The sequence below is a fragment of the Lichenostomus cassidix genome, chromosome 1 (assembly GCF_008360975.1).
Source record: "Lichenostomus cassidix isolate B80296 chromosome 1, HeHo_3.0, whole genome shotgun sequence".
NCBI classification, from domain to species: domain Eukaryota; kingdom Metazoa; phylum Chordata; class Aves; order Passeriformes; family Meliphagidae; genus Lichenostomus; species Lichenostomus cassidix.
In genome coordinates this window covers 38,781,097-38,803,460 of record NC_139479.1, presented here as the reverse complement: position 1 = coordinate 38,803,460, position 22,364 = coordinate 38,781,097, and the positions used below count along the sequence as shown (strand labels likewise).

Below are 22,364 nucleotides of genomic sequence, written 5' to 3'. Positions count from 1 at the left end.
CTCAAGGTGAAAGGTTTTTTGACTGAGAGAGATGGATCTTTTGGGCTACTTTAGTTCTGAATATATGGGGCTAGAGAAGGAGTTTATTTCAGAACCTCAGCCTGGCAGTAGATACTGGAGTTTCTTCTTCTAAACATTTTGTAATTTTCATTTGGGGAAAACCAGTGGGAAAAGTGAGTTCGTATCTTGTAGGGAATTTTTACACAGTGGTAGTGACATGATAGAGAACTATTCCCAATCTCCGAGCCAGTTAGATTTAAATGGAAGGAAATTTTAGTACTAAGCATAATTGAGGATAGAATTATTCTTTATATTGTGTTGTATACTGTGTGTTTTGAATGATATTTTGAACTGTATTGATGATAAACTGAATTGTGTCTTTGGTGGAGATGTAGTTATTAAGGATTATATTTCATATTTTACTTACTGGGAATCACTTAGTTGATACTGGAATGTTGTGTTTAACTACTCAGACAGTGAGTGACTGATCCAGGGATGTTTTTGTTCTAACAGGAAGTGGTTCATACCCTGTATAGAGCATGTTTCTTAATAGTATACAAATAAAGTAATGTGAGACATAAAACAAAATGCAACTGAAATCAATAGCCAGTTTTAAAAGTCGGGGTTTTTTTTCAATATTGCATTTTAAAAGCCTGAGTTGAAATGAAATGGTTAATCTTAATAACTGCTGTCACATTCTACCAAGTTTTTATGAAGAAATAGAAAATTAATTAAAATCACTCTAACCATAATCACTTCTGACTCTTGAAATAAAGAAGCATGTCATTATGGCAGTGCTCAGATGAAATTATCAGCTTCACTGCACTCCAGCAGGATATTTTCATTTGAAAATTTACTGACTAGAATTTTTATCAGCATAGTGCAAATTCATAAAGATTTTCTAAATAAAGCTATCTTTGGTCTTTTCATATCACCACTGCTTAATGCTGCTAAGACTCAAGAAAACATCACTACTTCTGTAAGCGTGTTAGTTCTGACTCTCCTGTAAGATTCATAGGCAAGAATTATTTCAAGAAAACTGTTAAGCTTGGTTTTCATGTATTTATGTATCCTTACCTACTGAAACCTGCAGTCACATGCTAGAAAGCTTAAATTTCTTAATCATTCCAGGTTTGAAATATTTTTTAAAGACTTAGAAGTACTGCAAATCTGTTCCTCCTTTTAGCAGATAAAGTGGTCAGAGACACAGCTTTAGCTGGACACCTTTCCTGACCTTGGTGTGAGACTTTCTGCTTTGAAGTTCTGTGGTTAAGCAGTAAGATGAGGAAATTTAATTTTATTACTGAAGATTTAGTTTACTCTTTTAAATTTGGGCATGATAGCACATTATTTGAGTATTGGCAAGCTAAGTATAACAGGCAAATGGACTGGAAAATTAATAGTTGTGAGCTAAATGCATGTTTTAATGTCTATCAAATGTTTTAATACAGCATTTGGAGGTGAGAAATGGAAAACAAATGTCCTGCTGACATCATTCCTTTGTCCTGGGTAAGCTGAGAATATTGCCATGATTAACAGAATTAAATTGTTTCTCTGATGTGCATAGCTAATTTTTTAAGTTTCAGCTATAAATGTAAATCTTACATTGTCCCTTTATTCTGGAAGCTATAACAGTATCATGGTCCTTCTGACAAAGATGTGTATTAGTAGTATATCATCCTTAGATTTTATTTTTTGTAAGTATTTGTTTATTCTCACCACATAAAAAGGTTGATCAGGAAAAAGCATTATGAAAGTAGTTTGTTTTAGACAGGCCTGCTTTTTCATTATTTTATTCTCTGGGCTGTTTCTGTGACCACACTGTAGTTGGTCTTATGTAGTGTCATATACTGTATAACCTCTGATAATTTTTTCCACTTAATTACAGCAAGCAGTCTTACCCTGAAGTGTAGTTAAGACAAGCATATATTTGAGATAGCTTAGTTGGAACGTCAGCTCCTGCTGCAGTTCAGTCCCACTAGATTAACAAGGAATTGCTTGTTTGACCTCTTCGTTTTCGTATTTTGTTCATTTGGTTTTAGCAGAGATTTGCGCAAAAATCTTAACACAGTGCCATTGTTTTGTTAACGTTACTAAATGTTAAAAAGTATTTCTGTACTCTAAGTGTGCTGTGTGTCTTTCAGGATTGTATTTGCAGATTTCTTTATCATGAACCTCATTCTCTGGGGAGAAGGCTCTTCAGCAGCTATTCCATTTGGTACTTTGGTTGCTATTTTGGCACTCTGGTTTTGCATATCTGTACCGCTGACGTTTATTGGTGCCTATTTTGGGTTTAAGAAAAACGTAAGTGTTTCTGAGAAGTTGTTTTTCAGTGTATACATACATATACACAGACAAGTCTTTTTCTCTGTATAGGCCATGACTGAGGTAGCCCCTGAGCTAGTTGTGCTGTTGGCTCCAGTTACTTTAGAACTGCATTAGATACCCAGTCTTGGTATTCCAAGACTTTGATACATAGTTGGTTGCAGTGATACTTGGCAATGATTTGGGTTATCATTGTGCTTAATTGAGTGACTGCTACAGATAAATCAGTGATTTGGGCATTTTTATTTTAATTAGCATCTTTTTCGTGTACTAAAACAAGTAATCAACCCAACAAGCATAAGGGAAAGCAAATTACACATTTCTGGTTTTTGTCACGTATTTCTTGTTCCTCTCTGCCCTCTACACTGGGGGTCTTTTCTGATCAAATTGCTGGAGTTCTGTGAAACTGTTTGCATAAGTGTTCTGTAAATGGTTATCTCTGCTTGGCATACATTAATTGGGATTTACTCCTAAACCAATCAATTTTACATATTTTTATGAGGGCTCTTTGTGACCAGGCATTTCACAATTTGGTGACCAAATCATTAAATTATGAGATTGATTCTTTTTTTTTCCTTTTTTGTTTTTTTTTTCTTAAAAACCAGTTTACTATCCCCCACAAACAAATTTATAAGTGCAGATACATTTGTGGGTTTTCTCCTGCATAAGAAGCCAGGGTTCCATCTCTCTGTAAAGCTTCTGTAATACTTTCCGAGAATATTGTCTTAGCAGGCACTTTTAAAGTCAGTTGTATAGTTATCCTGTTTTTCTTAACCAGAATTCAGTGGGTTTTTTCTCATAACCATGTTGAAATTCCAGCAAGTTCCCCTGCATTGTACAGATGTGTACATCTTCTTTTAAGAAAGGAAGATTATTTTGATAAACTAATAAGGCAATGTGGTAGATGTAACAAAAACTTGAAAATCAAATCAGAAAGCAAATATCTGTTGACGCTTTTGATGTAATCTTTATTAAAGGGGAAAGATGCAATGTATGCATGTATCTTACAATGCCTGACATTGTCTTCTCCCACCATGCTGATCTATGCATGTGTCTTAAATTAGGATTGAATTTCCAGATTGAATCCTTTCAGTAAGTTTATCCTAGTGTGATTCTTGAAGTAAATCCTGAAAAACATCATGCAGGAATTTTTAGATGGGGAAAGCAGGAGTCTGCACCACCACTACCCTGGCTGAAATGTGGTAGATCAGCTCAGGCTCTCTAACAGATGATAGATAGGCAAACATTAAAAGGGAAGTCCAAAATATCTGTCACTGTGCTTTCAGTGGGAGCTGTCTTTTAGCAACTTTGCTGAACAAGTGGTGGTAGCTGGGCTTGGGAGCAAAAGCAAATGTAGTACGGCTGGGTATGCACATGCTCAAAACAAAGAGTTAACTTTTTGCCACCATTCATTACAAAAACAAAGCAAAAAAGGTAGTGCTGTAGTTTGACATTTTATTTATTTAGCTGTTTGTTATTTTCATTTGAAGGCTATTGAACACCCTGTTCGCACAAACCAAATTCCTCGTCAGATTCCTGAGCAATCATTCTACACAAAGCCATTACCTGGCATTATCATGGGAGGGATTCTTCCTTTTGGATGTATCTTTATACAGTTGTTCTTTATTCTCAATAGTATTTGGTAAGTTCACCATGATTTGAATTTTCTCTGTCGTAAAAAGTGGTAATTTCTTTGCTAAAGTGTTTCTTCAAGATGCTTTGCCTGATTTTTTGAGGATGTAGGGCTACCATAAAACTGATTCAGTAAAATATAAGTGTTTGTTAACGTCTTTTTAATATTTTGTTGTTTCGAAGATACTCAATACCTGTTATGCTTGTTGGGGTGTACAGAGAGGTGGCTGTGATATGCTTAGCAATTTACAGCTGACCTACAATATTCAGATAGTTTGTTGTTTTCTCATGTGGAAATGGCTCTGAAGCTGATATATGTCATATTACTTGACAGTAGTAAGTTTATTAAAATAAACTTGAGGGATTTTGGTAGTTGTAATTAGGCTAGAAAAGTATTACTACTCTTGGGAGAAAAAAAAGGAATCAAGAACAAATTCTTGCAAAATCTTTATTAAAAAAAACCCAGGAGAGTAATTACTTAAAAAAATAAAGCACTGAAGACTAGTCCAGTATAAGTGAATTTTGATGTGAGCTCACTGACAAACTAATCTACTGTGAGGAATTTGTCTTCCTTCTGGCACAATTTAGTTATTGGATCTTGTTAAACTGTTTCTGAACCTTGAATAGGTGCCTCTACCCAACACAGACAGCTACAGCATTTGACATTTCTTGTTATTTTGGAGCTCTGCCCCTTTGATTGAAATGTAAGGTGAAATACAGGTTCTGCTGAAGTCAGTGGAAGAGGTCACGCTGACTTCACTGGAACTGTGATTTCACCATTATGTCTAGTCATTTCTTTCTCTAAAATCCCAGCCAGGGCATGCTTTGGCCTTGTTTTCTCACTGTTCTCAGACTGATCTGCCAAGGTTCCTATTCTTCAGTTAGAAAATAAATTAGTCAATTGTATGGCTGCACAATTGACAGTGCTTCAATAGGAAGGGGAAATACTTAAGGTGAAGGTGATGTTACTACACATGAAGAAATAATAATAGCACAATGGCCTTTTTAATTATTTTTTTTAACTCCCTTTTATAGGTCCCACCAGATGTATTACATGTTTGGCTTCCTGTTTCTGGTATTCATTATTTTGGTTATTACATGTTCTGAGGCTACAATATTGCTCTGCTACTTCCATCTATGTGCAGAGGTAAGAAATGTATCTTCTGTTTTCAAACCTGATGTTTTAAGAATGCTTCAGAAATTTTTAATGCTTTTGTAATTGAAAATAAGTATTCCAGTATTCAACATGAACACTATTACTAGATGAGATGTACTTAAACCATGTCTTTAAAAAGTGAAGCAGGCTTCTTTTGGCAAAACTTGTAACAAATACTAAAACCCTACACTGGGTACTGCTGAGTCAGATATCACATCTTTAGATTCTCACTCCCTGTTTTCTGAAAATGCTAAACTAATCCATTAATTTTGTTCGATCAGAGTGCATTTTGGACATGCTCAACCTTGAAAAAAAAATTTTGGCTAGAAATAAGTACATCTGGTTTATTTAGGGTTTTAGTATTTTGTCTATTTGATATTGATCTTTAGGTTGCTTATCTCTAATTGTGAATGGTGTAATTAAAGCAGTATTGATTATATATAGTTCTTCTCCCTGTAGATAAAAAACCCTACACAAACTTAATTTTAGATAAAGTCATAATAAAAAAAGTAGCTCTGCATTCAGTAATAGGGTCTGTTTGGCTAGTGGTGTATGCAATATTGCTCATATATTTGTATTTTTCTCATTCCTTCTAGGACTATCACTGGCAGTGGCGTTCATTTCTCACTAGTGGTTTTACTGCAGTTTATTTCCTAATATATGCAATACATTATTTTTTTTCTAAACTGCAAATCACAGGAACAGCTAGCACCATTTTATATTTTGGTTATACCATGATTATGGTTTTGATCTTCTTCCTTTTCACGGGTAAGTGTATTGAACCTTAATTTTAAATTTTGAGTCAGCCTTTAGTTTTGCGCAGAGGAATCCTTTGCAAAACTCGTCTTGATACAGAATTATAAATCTATGAATGCCTTTGATTTTTTTCTAGGTAGTTGTGTAGCATTTTGCAACTCTGTGATTACAAATTTTAGTGAAAGAGCTAAGTGAGGATGAGGCAAAACTGCTGCTAATTTGAGGTGTTGCCTATAATTAGGTCTTCAAACCTGTGATAGTTTTCCAGATTTCATTCTTATTGAGTCTTGACGAACTCAGTTTTTTTTAATTAGTTGTCTTTGGAGAAGCACACTTCAAATCACACACAATCAAGTACAAAGTTAGAGTGTCAAGATAAAAACTGCAGATTTTATGGAACAGGTGGAAGGAAGAGAGAGGAGTAAAAGTTGACAGAGAAGGTTTTGGTTTGGTTTTTTTAATTTTCTCTCTTCCAGAATTTATTTACCTTTATCTTAATTGCATTGAAGTGGCATGGGAAGCAGACAGAATTTCTCTAACATTTTTTGTATCAGTCTTGTCAGAACCTTGTGTAATCTTTATTTTGAGCATTTGGAAGAACATCTGTCTTAGGTGCTGCATTTCAATTTCCTCTTCAGTAACTGAGATGAGGTCACAAAATTTTCCATTGTTATCTTCAGCCAGACATAAATAGTCCTTGCTCAGGGTGAAAAAATGGCAGTGAAAATGCAAGAAGTCTCCTTTCAAACTGATGTAAGAAGGCAGCAGCTTCCTACTCCTCAAAAAAATCTTAAAAATTCTGTATTCTGCTCCAGCAGAATGCAATCCATCTGTGTATTCTCTACCCTACAGAGCAATACTTCTGAAACTACTTTGAACTATCGATGCTTTAAATAATTTCAGGCTTCATGTTGATGATGACCTTTAATGATTCCAAAGGCTTTGACACGTATTTATGTATAGACACTATATTTTGAGGCCTCCTAGAATACAAATGGCTTGTCATCAGAGCTTTTAATACAGATCTCACTATAACTATTAAGTAGAATTTTCATTTCCACTTAACATAGAACAAAACAGTGAGAAAAAAGAACTGAGAATGGTGTTAAGTGTAACGAATATTTCAAAGACGTTTCCACTTCAGCTAAGGAAATATTGAAGCTGTTTGCGCACTGACTGAATGCAGATGATGATGAACAGGAGCAATGGCCTGCAAGGATTTTCTTGGGTCATTGCCTGTTAAAAGGAAGAAATGGGACTTGAGTGCATTATATAATCTCATTGAAAAGTGATCAAGCTGTGTCCCAAAAGTGGTTAGTTTTATCTTCTATCCTTCATTTTAAGTCAGTCTAATGTGTTTTGCCATTGCTTGCAGGTAGTTTGTAATTTACACATCTCTACTTCTATTCACATTTCTGTGCTAGTTTACAAGTCATTCTGAATGCATAGATCAGAGATTCTGCCTCCCTTGCTCACTTTTTCTTCTTTCTCACCCTTCTTTTCTCTTAACCTTTACTTCTGGTCTGGGTTTACTGATAGTCTCATTGAACTAAGGAATGATAGGATGCATGGTTTTTCAACTAGAAACAAGTGTGTACTGCTGTATGCAGATTGATTTTAAATGCAGTGCAAACTTACAAAGTAGCATGAAAAATAATTAGGCCTTACATAAGTGTAAGGTCAATTAATTTACTTTCACCAGCTTTTCCAACAGATGTTCTGCAAGCCTGTCTGAAATAGTAAACAGTTTTGCCTAAAACAAGAATTGTGTTTACCCTGTCTCCTTTGTTCACTGTGTTTACTTTAGATGCATGCAGTAATTGTGGAGTGGATATATTCAAGATAAAGGGGATTTGCAGTAATTTTTTAATGCTGAGACTAGGTTTAGCTGCCTTTCTGCACCTCAGATGCCCATATAATTTCCATCTTTTGCCCTTATTCTTTCAAGTCAGTGATGTCACATGACACTGTCTAGAGGCATTAAGATATATCCAGTGCATCCCCTTTTCCTTTGCTCACGTGTTCACTTTCAGTTGACCAACTGGCTGTGCAGCACCTGCCAGCAAATTTTTAGGGTAGGTTCACAAGCATGCAAAGAAGAGATGGTTTATTCTCAGCCCCTTTCAGTTGCTTTTTGTGGCAGTCATTTGTTTGTAATTGGGACAGTGGAAATACGAGTCGTGCTGTGCAACTGGAAGTAAGTTTTCAGGGTCTGTATGCTCTTGATTTTTTTAAGTTTTCAGTTTCTGTATTGAAATCAGGGGAGGGTACATGTGAAGTTAAACATGCAGAATCGTGAAATACTATGTGCTTAACAAATTTTTTAATCTACTTCCCACAAGATTAAGCTCAAATTACCTTTTAATTTTGGGAAATAATCCTATTTCTTAAGATTGAAGAATAATTTTGTCCATTTAGGTTGATAGGAATTTAAAAGCAGATATGTTCAGTTCTCTGACATTTACTAAAGTGCTCTGAGATAAGGTTTTACAGAAATCAGAGGTGGGGTAAAGGGACAGGCAGTTCTCCATTTTTTTTTTTTTAATGAAAAAACATATTAGCAATTTAGCAAAAACTGCTCCCAAAGATAAGTGACTTCTCATGTCAGGATGATAAAGAAGCTAAAAAGCGAAAGTTGTAATTGTTGTATGAAGACTATTCTGCTGCTGCTTACTCATCTGTTAAAAATTGTCAGGATTGGGAGGAAGGGTTTTGACGGTTCCCTGCTGCTATGTCGGTGTAACACATGCTTCAGGCACTTGCATCCATACTGCATTCCAGGTCATTGATCAGACACAGCAGGCAGAATACCGGGAGCTACATGACAAATCTTTGATTCACAGCTGGGATCACAACTACGTATCATAGTAAATGAGTCAGTTAAACATCAGTAGTTTAGCAAGCATAAAGTGAAAAAAAAGACCATGATATCATTCATGGTTCCTTTCAAGCTTTTACAGAGAATGAGTTACCGCACAACTTTTGTTGTCCCTCTTATCAGATCTGAAATAAAGGAATTTTTTTTCCTCTAAAGAACTTCCTTGACACTTGCATAAGGTATGGATATGATTTTAGAAAAGGTACTTAAGCAAAAATCAGATAATCTAGGGCTTTTTTCCTGTCCTAGTTTTTGTGGGAAATTAAGGTTCCTGTAACAGGTGTTCTGAGCTGCTGTTTAATCCAATATCATTCTGATTGAGACTGAATTTTTAAGTAATCCAGTTAGATTAACAAAGTCTAACTATATTAACTGTTTCACATTCAAAATAACATTTTTGTTAAAAATTTCTTTTGGAGTTACACAAAGAGATGGGATGGAGCTGTTTTTATTTTGCTAGAAGTTATCAGGGAAATGGTCTTCATCCTTCAATTTTAGTTCAAATTTGTGTTTCCCTTTTGACTGTTGTAAGTAATTCAGAAGTGTTTATGGTTAAGGTATGTAACACATGTTTTCAGTAAGACTATGAGCTGCATAGTAACTATACTATGGTTTGAAATTTGTATTAACTCAGTCTGTGGAGAAATAAAGGTAGTGCTCTAGTTTTCCAAGACCTTAAAGTATTACTAAGTAATGGGAACTCTCTGTGATGCTGTTGGTTTAAATGATTTATTAAACATAATAACAATATTCTGACAGCTGAGCAGATCAGATAAAGTGTGTGTGAGTAGTCACTGAGAAAGCGTGAAATGGAGCAAAGTGAAGGAGTTGGACTGCAGCGTACTGGAACAACAAGAACAAATATGTAAGACAAATAATGCAGAAATGTCTTAGAACAAGAGTCTTCCACACAATCTGTTCTATGATCTGGAAAATAATGAGATAGGTTGATGAGGTAGTAGTTGATGTCTATAAGGACCAGGTACTGTCTGTAACTTTCTATTATCTGATCTGATTGATGTGCAGAAGACTAAAGACAGCAGATCATATATACATGCATCGTGACTTACAAACTATGGATAGAAATTAATGTGTCCTGTGTCAGTGTTTCTAACATGTAATTTATTTTTTTTTTCTCTTTTAGGGACAATTGGATTCTTTGCATGCTTTTGGTTTGTAACCAAAATATACAGTGTAGTGAAAGTCGACTGAAGAAACCAATGTAAAGAACTAACACTGAAGAGGTTTAATCTTCATTAACGTAACTTAAAAACCTGGTCTCGTTGATGAACTTGAGCTTTATCAGAAGTATTGGCTTCCTATTCTTTGAGAATGATACTGAATATGCACCTACTTTTCCACTAACACGTTTGTATTGTGACTTAACAACCTGTTTTCATTCAAACCTTAATGAAGATCAGAGTTATGATATTTATGCATTTGTAAATACAACTATACTTTAAAACAAATGTTAAATTCTAATGGCAGAATAGAAGTGGCTGTATTACAAAACTTAATGATACTTCTGATCAAAGTACAACTGTAAATAGGTTTTTCTAGCTTGGTAGGTGGGATGAATTATTTTTCTTTGAGGGAAATGAGAACTTTTTATTATGCTAACTTTGAAGGATGACTCTTAAGAAATGTTGCTTTTAGTCTGGATGTGATTTTTATTTTTTACTGGTGTTACGTCCATCAATATTCCGATTTCTGTGACTTAATTAGTTTTGGTGTTCTTGGCCTTTTAAACTATGTGCCTCTGAGTCCTTGAATTTATAAATTCATAATCTAATAAACGTTGTAAAAATGTCTTCAGTGACTTATTACATATTATAAGTTCATAAAAATATGTAAATACAATTATATTGAAGACTGATGCTTAAAGATTGCATAGAGTATTTTATGGCATTTTCTATGGTTTAATGTACATTGACACACCCTTAGAGCTGCAAGAAATATTATTTGTGCTAAATGGCTATAAAATGGACATGTGATTGTGGCGCATGAGAACTAAATTATACACACTTTTAGCAAAACCACTCTGCAGCATTAATCCAGTCCTTAACCCAGAGGTGTTTCCAGAGATTGCTATGGAATTGCCACTATGTTGAGAAGATCGTATAATGCATGAGTCAGCATTCTCTGCTGATCCTGCTTTTAGATCTCGATGATGCATATTCTATAGAGCAACTATTGCTGACTGTACTTAATGTAGGTTAAAAAATAAAAGAAAATTACTATTTTTGCCTTATATTAAAAGACTAATGTCAATTTTGGATGACTGGCATTAAACCTATATTTGCCTTTTTTTGGAAATGGAGTATTTTGTTCAAACCTTGTTTGGTAGTTTTAGACTCATAACACAGTTTGGCTTTTGGCATGTTGGCACAAGCCTGGTAAAATTTTATTTAAAATTAAATTTCATGTACCAATTGCCATTCATAAGGTTGGGGGTTTTATTCTTACCAGTTTCCTTTTCTAAAGGACCTTAACCTAATGATGCTTGAATATTGGACCCAATAAAAATATCTGCGGTTAAGGTAACTTGTCAGTATTAAAAGTCCCAAAAGTTGGCACATAAAGGCTTTGGGAGGCATTCCCACAATTGCAGTGCTCCCCAGCCCTTCCCAGATGAACCACGGCACTTGTGCTCTGCCCGTCTCCAGACACAGCTCTGTTCAGATGTTGTGGACAGGTTTGTTCTTAGGCCCCTCCCAACATGTAGTCACTAGAAAATGCTGATTTTAGCTAAATCTTCTGTGCTTTATGTTCAAAACAGGAAAAGAGTGAATGTGAGAAGTGTTTGCTCTTTACTACTGCAGTGAACTGTAGTGTGACTCTTGATTCAAATGTTTAATACTATAAAATTGAATAGTCTTTATAACCCTGTATAGGGTTATGAAGACTATTCATCACTGTATAGTCACTGCCTGAAATCATCAGTAGTTTTTACACAAATAGGAATACTTAGTTTGAGAAGGATGAATTGTCTGCTATTGAAATTCAAATTTTAAAAAAATATTTTTGTGATGTATTTAAAATTGCTGTTTGAAATCAGGGGGTTTTTGTTGTTCAAGCAGCCTTGCCTTGTAATGGTTGCAGCTGTTTCGCAATTGAAACGTTAAACTTTCATGGTGTAGTACTTGAGACAATTCAGAAAGTTTAATACATCACAGATTTTACAGAAGAGCTGTTCTCAAGTTGTCTCTGCCCTTGTAATATATTTTTGCTTCAGAAAATTTTAAATGTTTTTCTAGAATTTAGGCTTCTGGTGTATGTTAGGTCATCTAAATGTTCTACTGTGTACTCTATCTGTTTTTCAGATCTCTTGGGAGGCCTGGGTTTTTGTTGAAACTTTCAAAATACTGACCTTTTCCAAAATCTTACTGTACTACCCAGTATTTTCTTAAAATACACTTACTGCACAGATGTCTGAGAAAATGTAAGTTAATAGGAAGGCTAAGAGGTAAGAAAAATTGCTGAGCTGTGGGAAGACAGAGCAAATTTAGACAAAACACTTCAGAGAAGTATCAATTTTTTGGTGGCTGATAAATAATTTTAAAACCGGTTGTTCAGAGTCTGAAAAAATTGGCCATCACTGCCAGATTTATTCCGAAAGGAGTCCTTGGTCCAAATCATGTCTTGAAAACATGATATGGGAGTTGGTGGCTTGGTTTTCTTTCTCCAGACAAAATAAAAGAGCAGCTTTAAGGCAAGCTGTCATTCATGGCAAGCTCCTCGGGCCAACTTCAGTCTGTAGCTTCCCTTCTTATTCAAAAGCTTGGCTGTGTTTGAGCACCCATGAGAGTCCTCAGGTTTCTGTGGTCATACAGTTTGTGTGCCCTCAGTTGCTTGGCTGGATCTTGTAAGCAATATCATAAATATTAATTGACTGTGAACCCGTCATAGACAGCATCCTGATGCTTTTTGTGCCATTTTCAGGCAAAAGGCTGTGAAGAATGACTTCAGGAAAAGTCTGGAAGTGAGGACAAGTGGTGAAATAGGATAGAATTCAGGCAGGTATCTGAGGTACTCAGAGTGACACTGATCTGAATATGTGTTTTGAAGGTGTTTGAACTGATGTACAAATCAGAAAAGTGAAATGTGGCTGTGAAATGTTTTGCTAATACTGGTAAGGGCAAAAATACCAATCTCTGAGAAAAGTAGGCTGGACAGCATCTGTACTTCAGGCAAGGAAGTGGCGAAGTGAGACCTTGAAAAGGAGTGGTTTTAGTGAATCTGACTTTGGTTGGTGGAGTGTGGAATTGTGGGCCAAATTTTTCTGCAAACTTAGTGAGATTGCTGGGGAGCGGCTGCTGCAGCCAGTCCTGATGACATGGATGGTGCAGAGTGAGTCAAAACTGAGATCTCAGTGAATTCTTACTCAGCTGGTGGAGACCTTGAGTTTTCACAGGTAAGGAGTAAGTTACATGAATCTTTTAGTGTAAGAATGATAAATCCCTAAGCTGGTACATATTTGTGTATTTGATAGCTGACAAAACACAGTCCTGAGCATAGAATCACAGAATGGTAGAATAGTCCAACATCCTTTTTTTTACTTTTTGTTATTGTTTTTTGGGGGGTTGGTTTTGGTTTGGGTTTTTTTGCCTTTTTTTTTTTCCCTTTTATTTGAATGTTACTGCAGTGTTTGGTTTAGTGCTCCTGCTCCAGGAATGCATGAGCAAGAGCTTTAGTAAGCTTAGCTGGTGTGGGACAAACATGTCCATGAGTCTATGCCTTGAAGTTACAGGCCATTCTCTCTCTGTTTGGACATCTTTTTGGGGGGCAGCTGTATCTCCAGCTCCCACATCACATCACAACTATATATTTCCTTAAAGGAAGGGAGATTACTTGTGCAGAGATGTTCTGGTGTTCTCCCAGATATGCTGCTCCCTACAATTCACCTCTGATTTAATTTTTTTATTCTCAGAAACTACTGCTGTTTCTCCTTATGTCAGTTACTAGTGATCTACTTATTTGCATATCTCCATAAATACATATTCCTCAACAGACTCCTGAAATATTTCTCCCATTACCTTACATATTGACTTCGGGTACATGTGCTTACACAGTGAGTGACACTTCAGATTAAAGCACAAACCTTCAGGGACTACTGAGAGACTTAATTTATCAGTTGATTACTGTATAGCTGCCATCATGCACTATTTCTTCTTATGTGAAGCATCTGGAACTTGCTGTTGATGAGAGTAGTTAACTGCTTACAGAAGATTACAAATGAAGTCTGTCATGTTCGGGTGATGGCACATTCTTGCCACTTGACAGAATTCCAGGACTTCCAATGAAAATGCAGTTGAAGTTCCCCCTTTCCTCTGAGGTATTTGAGCATCTGCTGGCCACAGCACACACACAAGTAAAGGGTGCAGGACCAGAGTCAAGGGGATGATAGGAAGGTTTGACCAAAGCAGTCTACTGAAGGGACGTAGCTGTGGCATTAGATTTCTAAATATGTATGATCCAAAGTTTCTGGAAGTGTGCAGCCCCCGCCCCCCGAATCTTGGCAAAGAACAACAGTAATTACACAAATACTGTATCAGTGAACATGCTAACATTGTGCCTTCTGCATGTAGTATGGGCATGCTGCTAGCAAGGGTCCTCTAGAATTCACTGTATTTCAGCCTTGCTTTGTAAGGAGTAATTGTCCTTACATTTTTTCTCCAACCTTGCCCAGAAGCTACAAAAGGGAGTGGTCAGAAAGTCAGATCTATTTCCTACCATTTTCTTCAAGTTCTCACTAGGAACCCTCTCCACTTTCCCGCTGGAAACTGCTCTTCTTTGCCCACTGCAGCAAGGCTAGCAAGACTGCTGAGAAGAAACTAATGTTCTGTCACTCTTCTCCTAGTGTCAGCAGACTGTAGTGACAGCAGCAGAGCTAAATCACACGTCTTCTGCTGCACGATGTCGGATCAGTGCAGCCCCAAGCCAGGTGGAGGGAAAGGCAAAGGGGAAGCAGTGGGTGGCCTTAAATTTGCAGTTTATCCCAGAAAGCGGGGTGGTTGTAGTAACACTGGATAAAAATTACAGAGGTGTTTCTTTCCCTTCAAGAAGGACAATATCCAGACCCAGAGGGCAGACCCCAAACAAAGAATTGATTCATGTACCAGAAAAGTGATGGTTTATTAAACCCAAGTTTTTCTGTCAGTCTGTTACAAGTTTCAAGTGGGTGTTTTTGCTGGAAGAGACATCTTAGATTCAGAACTGAATTTCTGAATAGACCAAGACTAGCAGACAAATGTAGGCAGATTAACGTTGTGACTAAATCCCCAGAGATTTTCTTGACCAGTGGATTATTTTGGGGTTACTATGTCTCTCTCTCTTTTGAAACAGCTTTACCAACAGGTTTGTGGAGGCTGTTACTGCACAGAATGGAACAGCAGTACTTTCAGTCTCATTGTTTCATTGGATGGGACACTGTTTCCTGTCCCTCTTATTCCTGACACTTCAGAGGATTGCTGGTAAAATAACCTGAGCAAGCCATCTGCCATGTAATTTGATGCAGAAATACACTTCTCATTGCTCCAAGTGCACAATGTCCATATAAATACCCAACAAAAACACCTAGAGTTTGATGTAACATCTTTTTGCAGGACTGGGAAGGGAAAATTTTAGCCTTGGAGTCCTCAGTGAAAACACTGCCCAAGAAAAAGGGGGTGAACAGAAAACAGAAACTGCATGAAAAATGCAAAGTTCTAGGGCTGCAAATAGATGACAGCAAGGACAAAGACTCCCTCTTGCAGTTTTACTCAACTTTGAATCTCGCAGCCTGAACAAATACAGATAAAGCTGCAGCACTGCTAGTTCATATACAGTATATGGCAGAAATCCACCCAAGTCGGGGCTTATCACACCACAAGAAGTTCATGGAAGAATAAATAAATATGCTCTTAGAAAGTTTACAGGAGTCAATAATAAGAGCTGTATTAACCACAGTTATGCTTCAAAAGAAAATCTGGGCTGTCTGGAATGAAAGGGAAAAGGAGAGGATGGACTTCCCAATCGTACACATGTCAGAGGGCCCAGTTTGGTATGGGCATGCTCCCGCCCTTTGCATTTATTTGTGTGGATGCAAACTTTTTTTCCTTTATTTTTGAACACAGTTTCAATACAGTAGTGAAGGCATAGGAAGAAGTGGGTATTTACCACCATGTCTTGCCAGCAGAGGCAACATCCACTGCAGGAGTAAAAGAGATCGAATAGAACTAACAAATTAGAGAGCAATAATTATTACACATCACTTTCATTATAACTTTGGGCTATTTATTCCATCATCTCACTACCTGCCCTGGCAGTTGAACAATTTGGTCACATTTTTGTTGGGCTTTTTTCTTCCTCTCCATTAGCTGTTGTTAATTGTGTCAGAAACTCCTGTCAAAATTTCAGTTAGAACCTGCAGATCCATCTTAGCAATTAACACCTAGTCATCTTTGGGAAGCAGCATGGAAGTCTGTGGTAGAGGATCACAGACTGGTAATATCACAAATTAAATTTCTAAAATTTGGCATTTTTGAGGGGCCAAGTTTATTCCTATCAATGAACCCTGACAAGATTTTTACACATGGAAAAGACTCAATTCATACTATGGTCACCAAGTGTAGCCAGTCTGATTTTCAACTGCTCAGTTAAAAACTGAGCAACTACAGGCTGCTCCTAAATATCCCAATGCCATGGTGGTTAACGAGGCCAGCCATCATTATCTGGGCGATACACAGGCTGCTGTCATAGTAGCTGTCAGTCACAGCAGCATTAAGTATAAACCATGGCATTAAAATAACAAACAGGAGAGGAAAGCTGGGTTGAAGGATTATCCCGGGTCCTGTCCGTGCTGAAGACACCACATGACCTTCTTCCCAAAATGGCAGTCAATCACTTGGAAGTGAGTGATCCCCTGGTGAAGGGGGATCTTCTCAAAATTGCTCCTGCCAGAGATTTTTGTTGTCTGCTTAGAGCACAGATTTCTCTTGAAGTTTATTTCAGTATTTCTGAAGATTATGATCTCTTTTTGAAGACTCTGTGCTTCTACCATGTATGACATCGGCGTTCTGTTTGGTGTATGGTCTACATCTGGCCAAAATTGTCATTTTTACTTTCAGTTGAACTTAGGTTTAATTGTCTTGATTTAAGCCTCTTGCACTAACACTAAGCTGCTTTTGTTTTTACTTTGGATCCAATAATTTTAATGTTTCCTCCATATGGCAGTGAGTTTTCGAAGGAAAAAACAAGGTCTCAGATGAAGTTATTTGAATGGATTGAAATTTGGAAAGTGAAACTAAAAATATAGATAGGAAATACCAAGCTATTGTGACATAAATGTAGGAATTCCTGTATGATATAGACATATTTTAAAAATTGACAATTTTTTTATTTCTTTTCATCATCCCTTTTGTATCTTTAGTGGATTCCCTATGCCTTCAGCAGCTAGATAAGCAGCACAGCCACTCCTTTGGGGTGAATACCAGAGAATAACAGTTAGAAAATTCATTTCAGTGATTCTAAACAATGAATTACACCTCCTTGTCAAAAGTATTTTTGTCAAGCATAACTGGCCTGTGGGCTTATTCTGTGTGGTATGTTTTGTTAGCCAAGTTCCTTTATAGTCACTTGGATCATTAGCACAGGGAGAAACATGGGTCTGTCGACCCATTTTTTAGTCCAATAGGTATACTGGCAAATATTCTCCCTTTGAGAATATTTAACAATTTTTCAAATTGGTAAACCCAATATTGTTTCACTGGAATCTGAAATCTGGGTCCTCTTCCGGTTGTGGCTGTTTCCTCCAAGACCAGGCTGGGGGGCTTTGCTTCCAACCATGTGTCAGAGACTACATTCCAGTTAGATCTGCAGGCTGAAATGTTTATGTGACCACTCCGAGCTCATTTCAGTTCAAATATGCTTGGTTAGCCAAGATCTCCTACTTAAACCAGCTGATTTCAACTAAACAGCTTGGAAAGCAATTGTATGATTCCTCCTCTCAGGTCACCCACCAGGCAGCTCAGGAGGTCCTGCAGGTCACAGTAGTTCATTTATGACAACAGCTGATGCAAATCTACCTGAAACAGAATCTCTATGTTGCTTTAGTAATAACACAACTCTCTTTTTCCCTGTGAAAAAAAATATGTGAGACACAGGAAGTGGCACAATTCTGCATCTGCTTGCACTACTTTCTTTGCATTTAAGTCTCAGATTGCTCTCCAAGGCTTAGGTCTGGGCTCTAAGGTGGAAATTTTTTCAGTCCTTGGCTGATCTAAAAGCCCAAATTGTTAGAGGACAAATTTCCTGCCGTATGATAGCCATGTGGCAATATCTGTGTAACAATGGATGATTCTGCTCTACTTGATGGCAGAAAATATCTATGTGTCATTCAAATTGTTGTGACAACATCTACTTTTCACACCAAGTCGGTCACAAAACTGGGATCCATTTAAATAGAGATTAAATGAAAAGTGTATTTCCTTTGGTCACTGGGAGGCTACTGAGATTCAGGGGCTCCATGTTCCTGATGGGCATAATAAATACGGATGACAAAGTCAGCAGATGCTTCAATTCAGGACCTGGGACCAACACTAAATTTACATCTTCCTTATCCACGTGGAGAGCTACAGAGAGCTCTCAGCTTGGTTCTGCTGTGGCACGTGGCAATGAGCATTGGCACAAGACAGTGCGTGAGCTACCCGGCAACTTTACACAATGAAATGAATACAAAACCCCACAATTTGAACTCACGCAAAGGGGAGAGGAAAATTTAGTCTTTAAACTGAGACAGAACATGGGAGGCAAGGTGCTTCTGTAAATTTTCAAGGGATTCCAGGTTTTCTCAGTGGCCCGAGCCCACTTGAGTGCCTGTGAGGATCCTGAAGGAGTTCTGCTGCCAGCAGTAATGGTTCATGCTTAAGGACAGGGTATAACCTGAATTGTGCCACTGTTCACCTGATGAAGAGTCCCTGCTTTTTGCTGGGATGCCCTGGTATCTGGCTTATTTGAGGAAAGCAAAATAATTTCACTTGATGTTTCACACATTGAAAACATTCATGTAATCTAATCACAGCTGCCAAATCCTTTTCATTTTCTTTATAAAAATTATAAAATGGGCACATTGAAGTAGTGTGAGACATCAGCCTTTGGATGTTTAATGGTCTTTGGAAAACTTTTTTATTTTGAGATACACTGCCTTCTAACATGGCAGAAAGCAGTAGTATTGAAATAATGTTTCGGACCCTATAAATAGAAAAATAGATTCCAAATATGCACTGTATTCAGAATGTATTTTTACCTTCTTGATCTCAGTAAATGTACTGGTTAAGAAAATCTTACTGGAAATCAGTGAAAGGTCTATTTTCGGGATTTCTATTTTTTTTACATTTTGGCATTAAAGGATAATGTACTATGTACCGTCTTTTATGTAGGGACTTCAGAAATGTTAAAAGATTATGTAAAGTCAGTCAAAGTGGTAGATAGACTGGCTAGATTTAAGTTCTCTACAACTTCTTTAAATGTTTCTTTCATCTTTCTTTTTTTTCTTATAGAGGAGTACAACTTCTGAAGCCAGCAGCAACCAAATCCAAATTGCTAGTACCACAGGGCTAAGTTTACTTGCCTGTTTAACTAAGGGGAAGTAAAGACTAAGTTGTACAATGCTTTAGTTTAGAATTAGATAGACATTGAACATTCCTTAAATGTTGCCTCACAGAAAGCTATGCGGGTAAATCAAGCTTGCCAGGTTTTTTTTTTACATATTCTCTCCTCCAGTTTCCCAGGGCTGATTCCCCAGTTCTTTGGCCACAACTGCTCTTTTGGAGATGCCCCAAAAGACTGCCATAGGTCCTTCTTTTCTTTAATTTTGATTCACAAGACACTTTTTAGAATATGCAGGTTCCCAGTCCCTGCTGCACTACCCTGGGCATGAGCATTGATGGCCTACAAGTGCAACAGTCATTGCTACTTGCAAGTCACACTGGCTCCCAAAGCCATGCCTTGCGCTGCTTCCATTTGCTGTGCCCTTCTGCGTGGGGTTTCATAAGCTTCTTGCAAACCACAGCATCACATGCCCAGGGGCTGTAGAGCTGTAGGAAGAGGACCTGAAAACTGACAGATACGATCAGCTGGCAGATAGTCTGTGGAAGAAAAATCTCCAGCATAGGCACGCTCACAAGAGTTTAATCTGCTTGATATAAAAGTGTCTGAAACTCCATTCAGAAATATCCAGATTCTTCTGTAAAGTACAATAGGGACTGCAACCTGGACTAGCAGCAACAGGATTAAAAAATAAAAACAAAAAAATCAGAGCTAAAACTGGGATTAGAAACTATTTTTTTAATATGACTTGCAGCATAACTGAAATTTAGTATAAACATGTTCTACTTTGGGAAAAAAAACGTGGTCCTGTTCTACTTACCTTGTAAATATCATGATTTCTATACACAATTTTTTATTTGATATTGGCAGTCACAACTGAAATTTTACTTTGTCTACTAGTTCGCTTGAAAATGAGTCAACCAGAGTTCAGCTCTCTGTTACAGATAGCAAGCTTTAGAGACAGCACTCCATGCAGGCACACAAACAAACCCAAGGGTCTCTGCCTTTTAAACATACCCATTTCCCTCCCCCTTCAGGCAGCAAACAGCTTCTGGCTGCAGATTTGGTCCTCTATAGAAGAGATTTTAAGGATGCCGGCTGACCTGTCCAACAGCCTGGTAATCCTCAAATCATCTGCTTGCCATGCTTATGTGGAGATGTCACTGAAAAGGCTTGTTGACAATCTTCTGCTGCATTAAAGACAAGTCTGTAAAATTGCCACTGTCTTACTCAGTTCAACTTTACCACTCGCTTGGATAAAACTTCTCCTTCTGACAAATTCAGTAAGACTGTTGACAGAAGAAGATTGTATGGAAAAAATACATGGTTTTGGTTTCCAGTTTGCTTTGGCTTAGATTAGATTGACACTGATCTGTATAACAGCTTGTGAACTCATTTTAAAAAAATTGTTTTTAAATTGACAAGTTATTATTTTGGAAGTCTGAATGTCCTTTCCATACACATTTGCATACAATGCATTTTAAACCATCCAAATACCATATTTTGTATTTGTATGAACCTAAAATATTTTAATTAGTAACAGATTTATGTCAGTTATTCAGTTTTTATTATTTTCACACACACTGATTAATTCTCTAACAAGAGTTCGTATGGCAAAAAGTCAGTAATTTATTGATAAAATAAAAACTGTAATATTGTAAGCACCCATGAATCCTTCAATCAAATTTTGCATTGAGTAATAAATACTAATCTCAGCTAAACTCTTTTGTTACACATACAGCATGCTCTGATCCCAAACAACTCCTTAATCCACTATTTTAATAATAGTCTATGGATTAAGGGATCTATACTGTATACTGACACAATGTATTGAGTTCAGGTTCTATAGATGAGCATTTCTGATCTATTTTAATGGCACACAAGCCATCATAGCATTATGGTGTCAACAAGCCTGCAGATTATCTCCTGGCTTTCAAAGCATCCTGCAGGAAAACAAGTTTAATGAATCTCCAGAAAGGTGAAAACATTATCAAATCTATAGGAAGACAGGACTTTGAAATAAAAGTGATCATATAATTACCAACAAGCATGTCTATATAATCAACTGTAAGATATACAGAATGTTTTGAGTTTTGAGATCTGTCAAAATAACAATGTTAAGAAGGACAGTCTGCTTTTTTGGCCCACTCCTCTACATGTGCATCACAGTTTTCTCCTAGCATCCCCATTTCCTCTCACAGTTTGCCAGTATTTCATGTAGGAAACTCATCATGGTGCACTTTACTCTTTTTTAATCAATTTACTCCAAATAGCTCTGTGTCTGTTATATTCCTGCTTCTGAAGCATTGCTGCCTTGCTTTAAGTCAAACTGCTGTGCTGGCAGCAGAGGTTCTCCAGCACCATCCAAAGTAGAGGAGTGTCCCCACCACTCACCTTCACCTGGCAATATCACTATGCGTTTAAGGTTATTTTTCCCAAGCTCTGCCTGTACTCAGGAAAGGACATGCTCCTGCTGGAGTAGGAGTTGCTGTTACCAGCTCATAAGAAACCCAATGAAGAAACCACCCCTCTTTTTGTAATAGATCACCACCTGGAGAATTGGCAAGTGCATCTCTTCAAACCTTACAAAACCTCGTTTTCCAGTCATTTCTTGTCTCCCCACCCCCCTTCCTTCTAACCTTTCCCAGCCAGTGTATAGAGCACACAGGGTGTGTTCTGCTTCCCAGCATGAAAATATTTTGACTTTTCTGAATTCCAGTGATTCCATGGGGCCACTTTTCAATAATCTCCTCCCAAAATTGCATAATACATAACAGCATCTGAATTGTATGGCAACGAATTCACTGTAATGTCCTCCTGATGTCTGGAAACAGGCATTCTTTGTATCTCTTATCAAGCATTTTCTTCAATTTATAGCTGGACCTGTTCTCATACTCCCTGCAGTTTCACCTGAGCTGCTGGCCCTTTGTTTTTTCCAGATGTTTCTCTCTTGTTTGACTTTCTTTTTCTATCTGTTGAGGATGCTTACCAGTATCCCCAGCTTACAGGGGAAGGGAAGAGTTTGATTTC

The 22,364-nt window shown here is 37.3% G+C and overlaps 1 protein-coding gene across 1 annotated transcript in view; it reads left to right on the top strand.

The window, feature by feature from the left end:
• TM9SF2 (transmembrane 9 superfamily member 2) overlaps window positions 1-10,558 on the top strand; it is a 29,260-nt gene extending 18,702 nt beyond the window's left edge. The window contains exons 12-17 of the mRNA XM_085057205.1: window positions 1,452-1,509; window positions 2,145-2,304; window positions 3,816-3,967; window positions 4,993-5,104; window positions 5,710-5,881; window positions 9,892-10,558. Coding sequence (XP_084913331.1) covers window positions 1,452-1,509; window positions 2,145-2,304; window positions 3,816-3,967; window positions 4,993-5,104; window positions 5,710-5,881; window positions 9,892-9,959 — 722 coding nt within the window. The 3' untranslated portion in view covers window positions 9,960-10,558. The remainder of the gene's footprint in view (window positions 1-1,451; window positions 1,510-2,144; window positions 2,305-3,815; window positions 3,968-4,992; window positions 5,105-5,709; window positions 5,882-9,891) is intronic.
• Window positions 10,559-22,364: the final 11,806 nt, after the last annotated feature.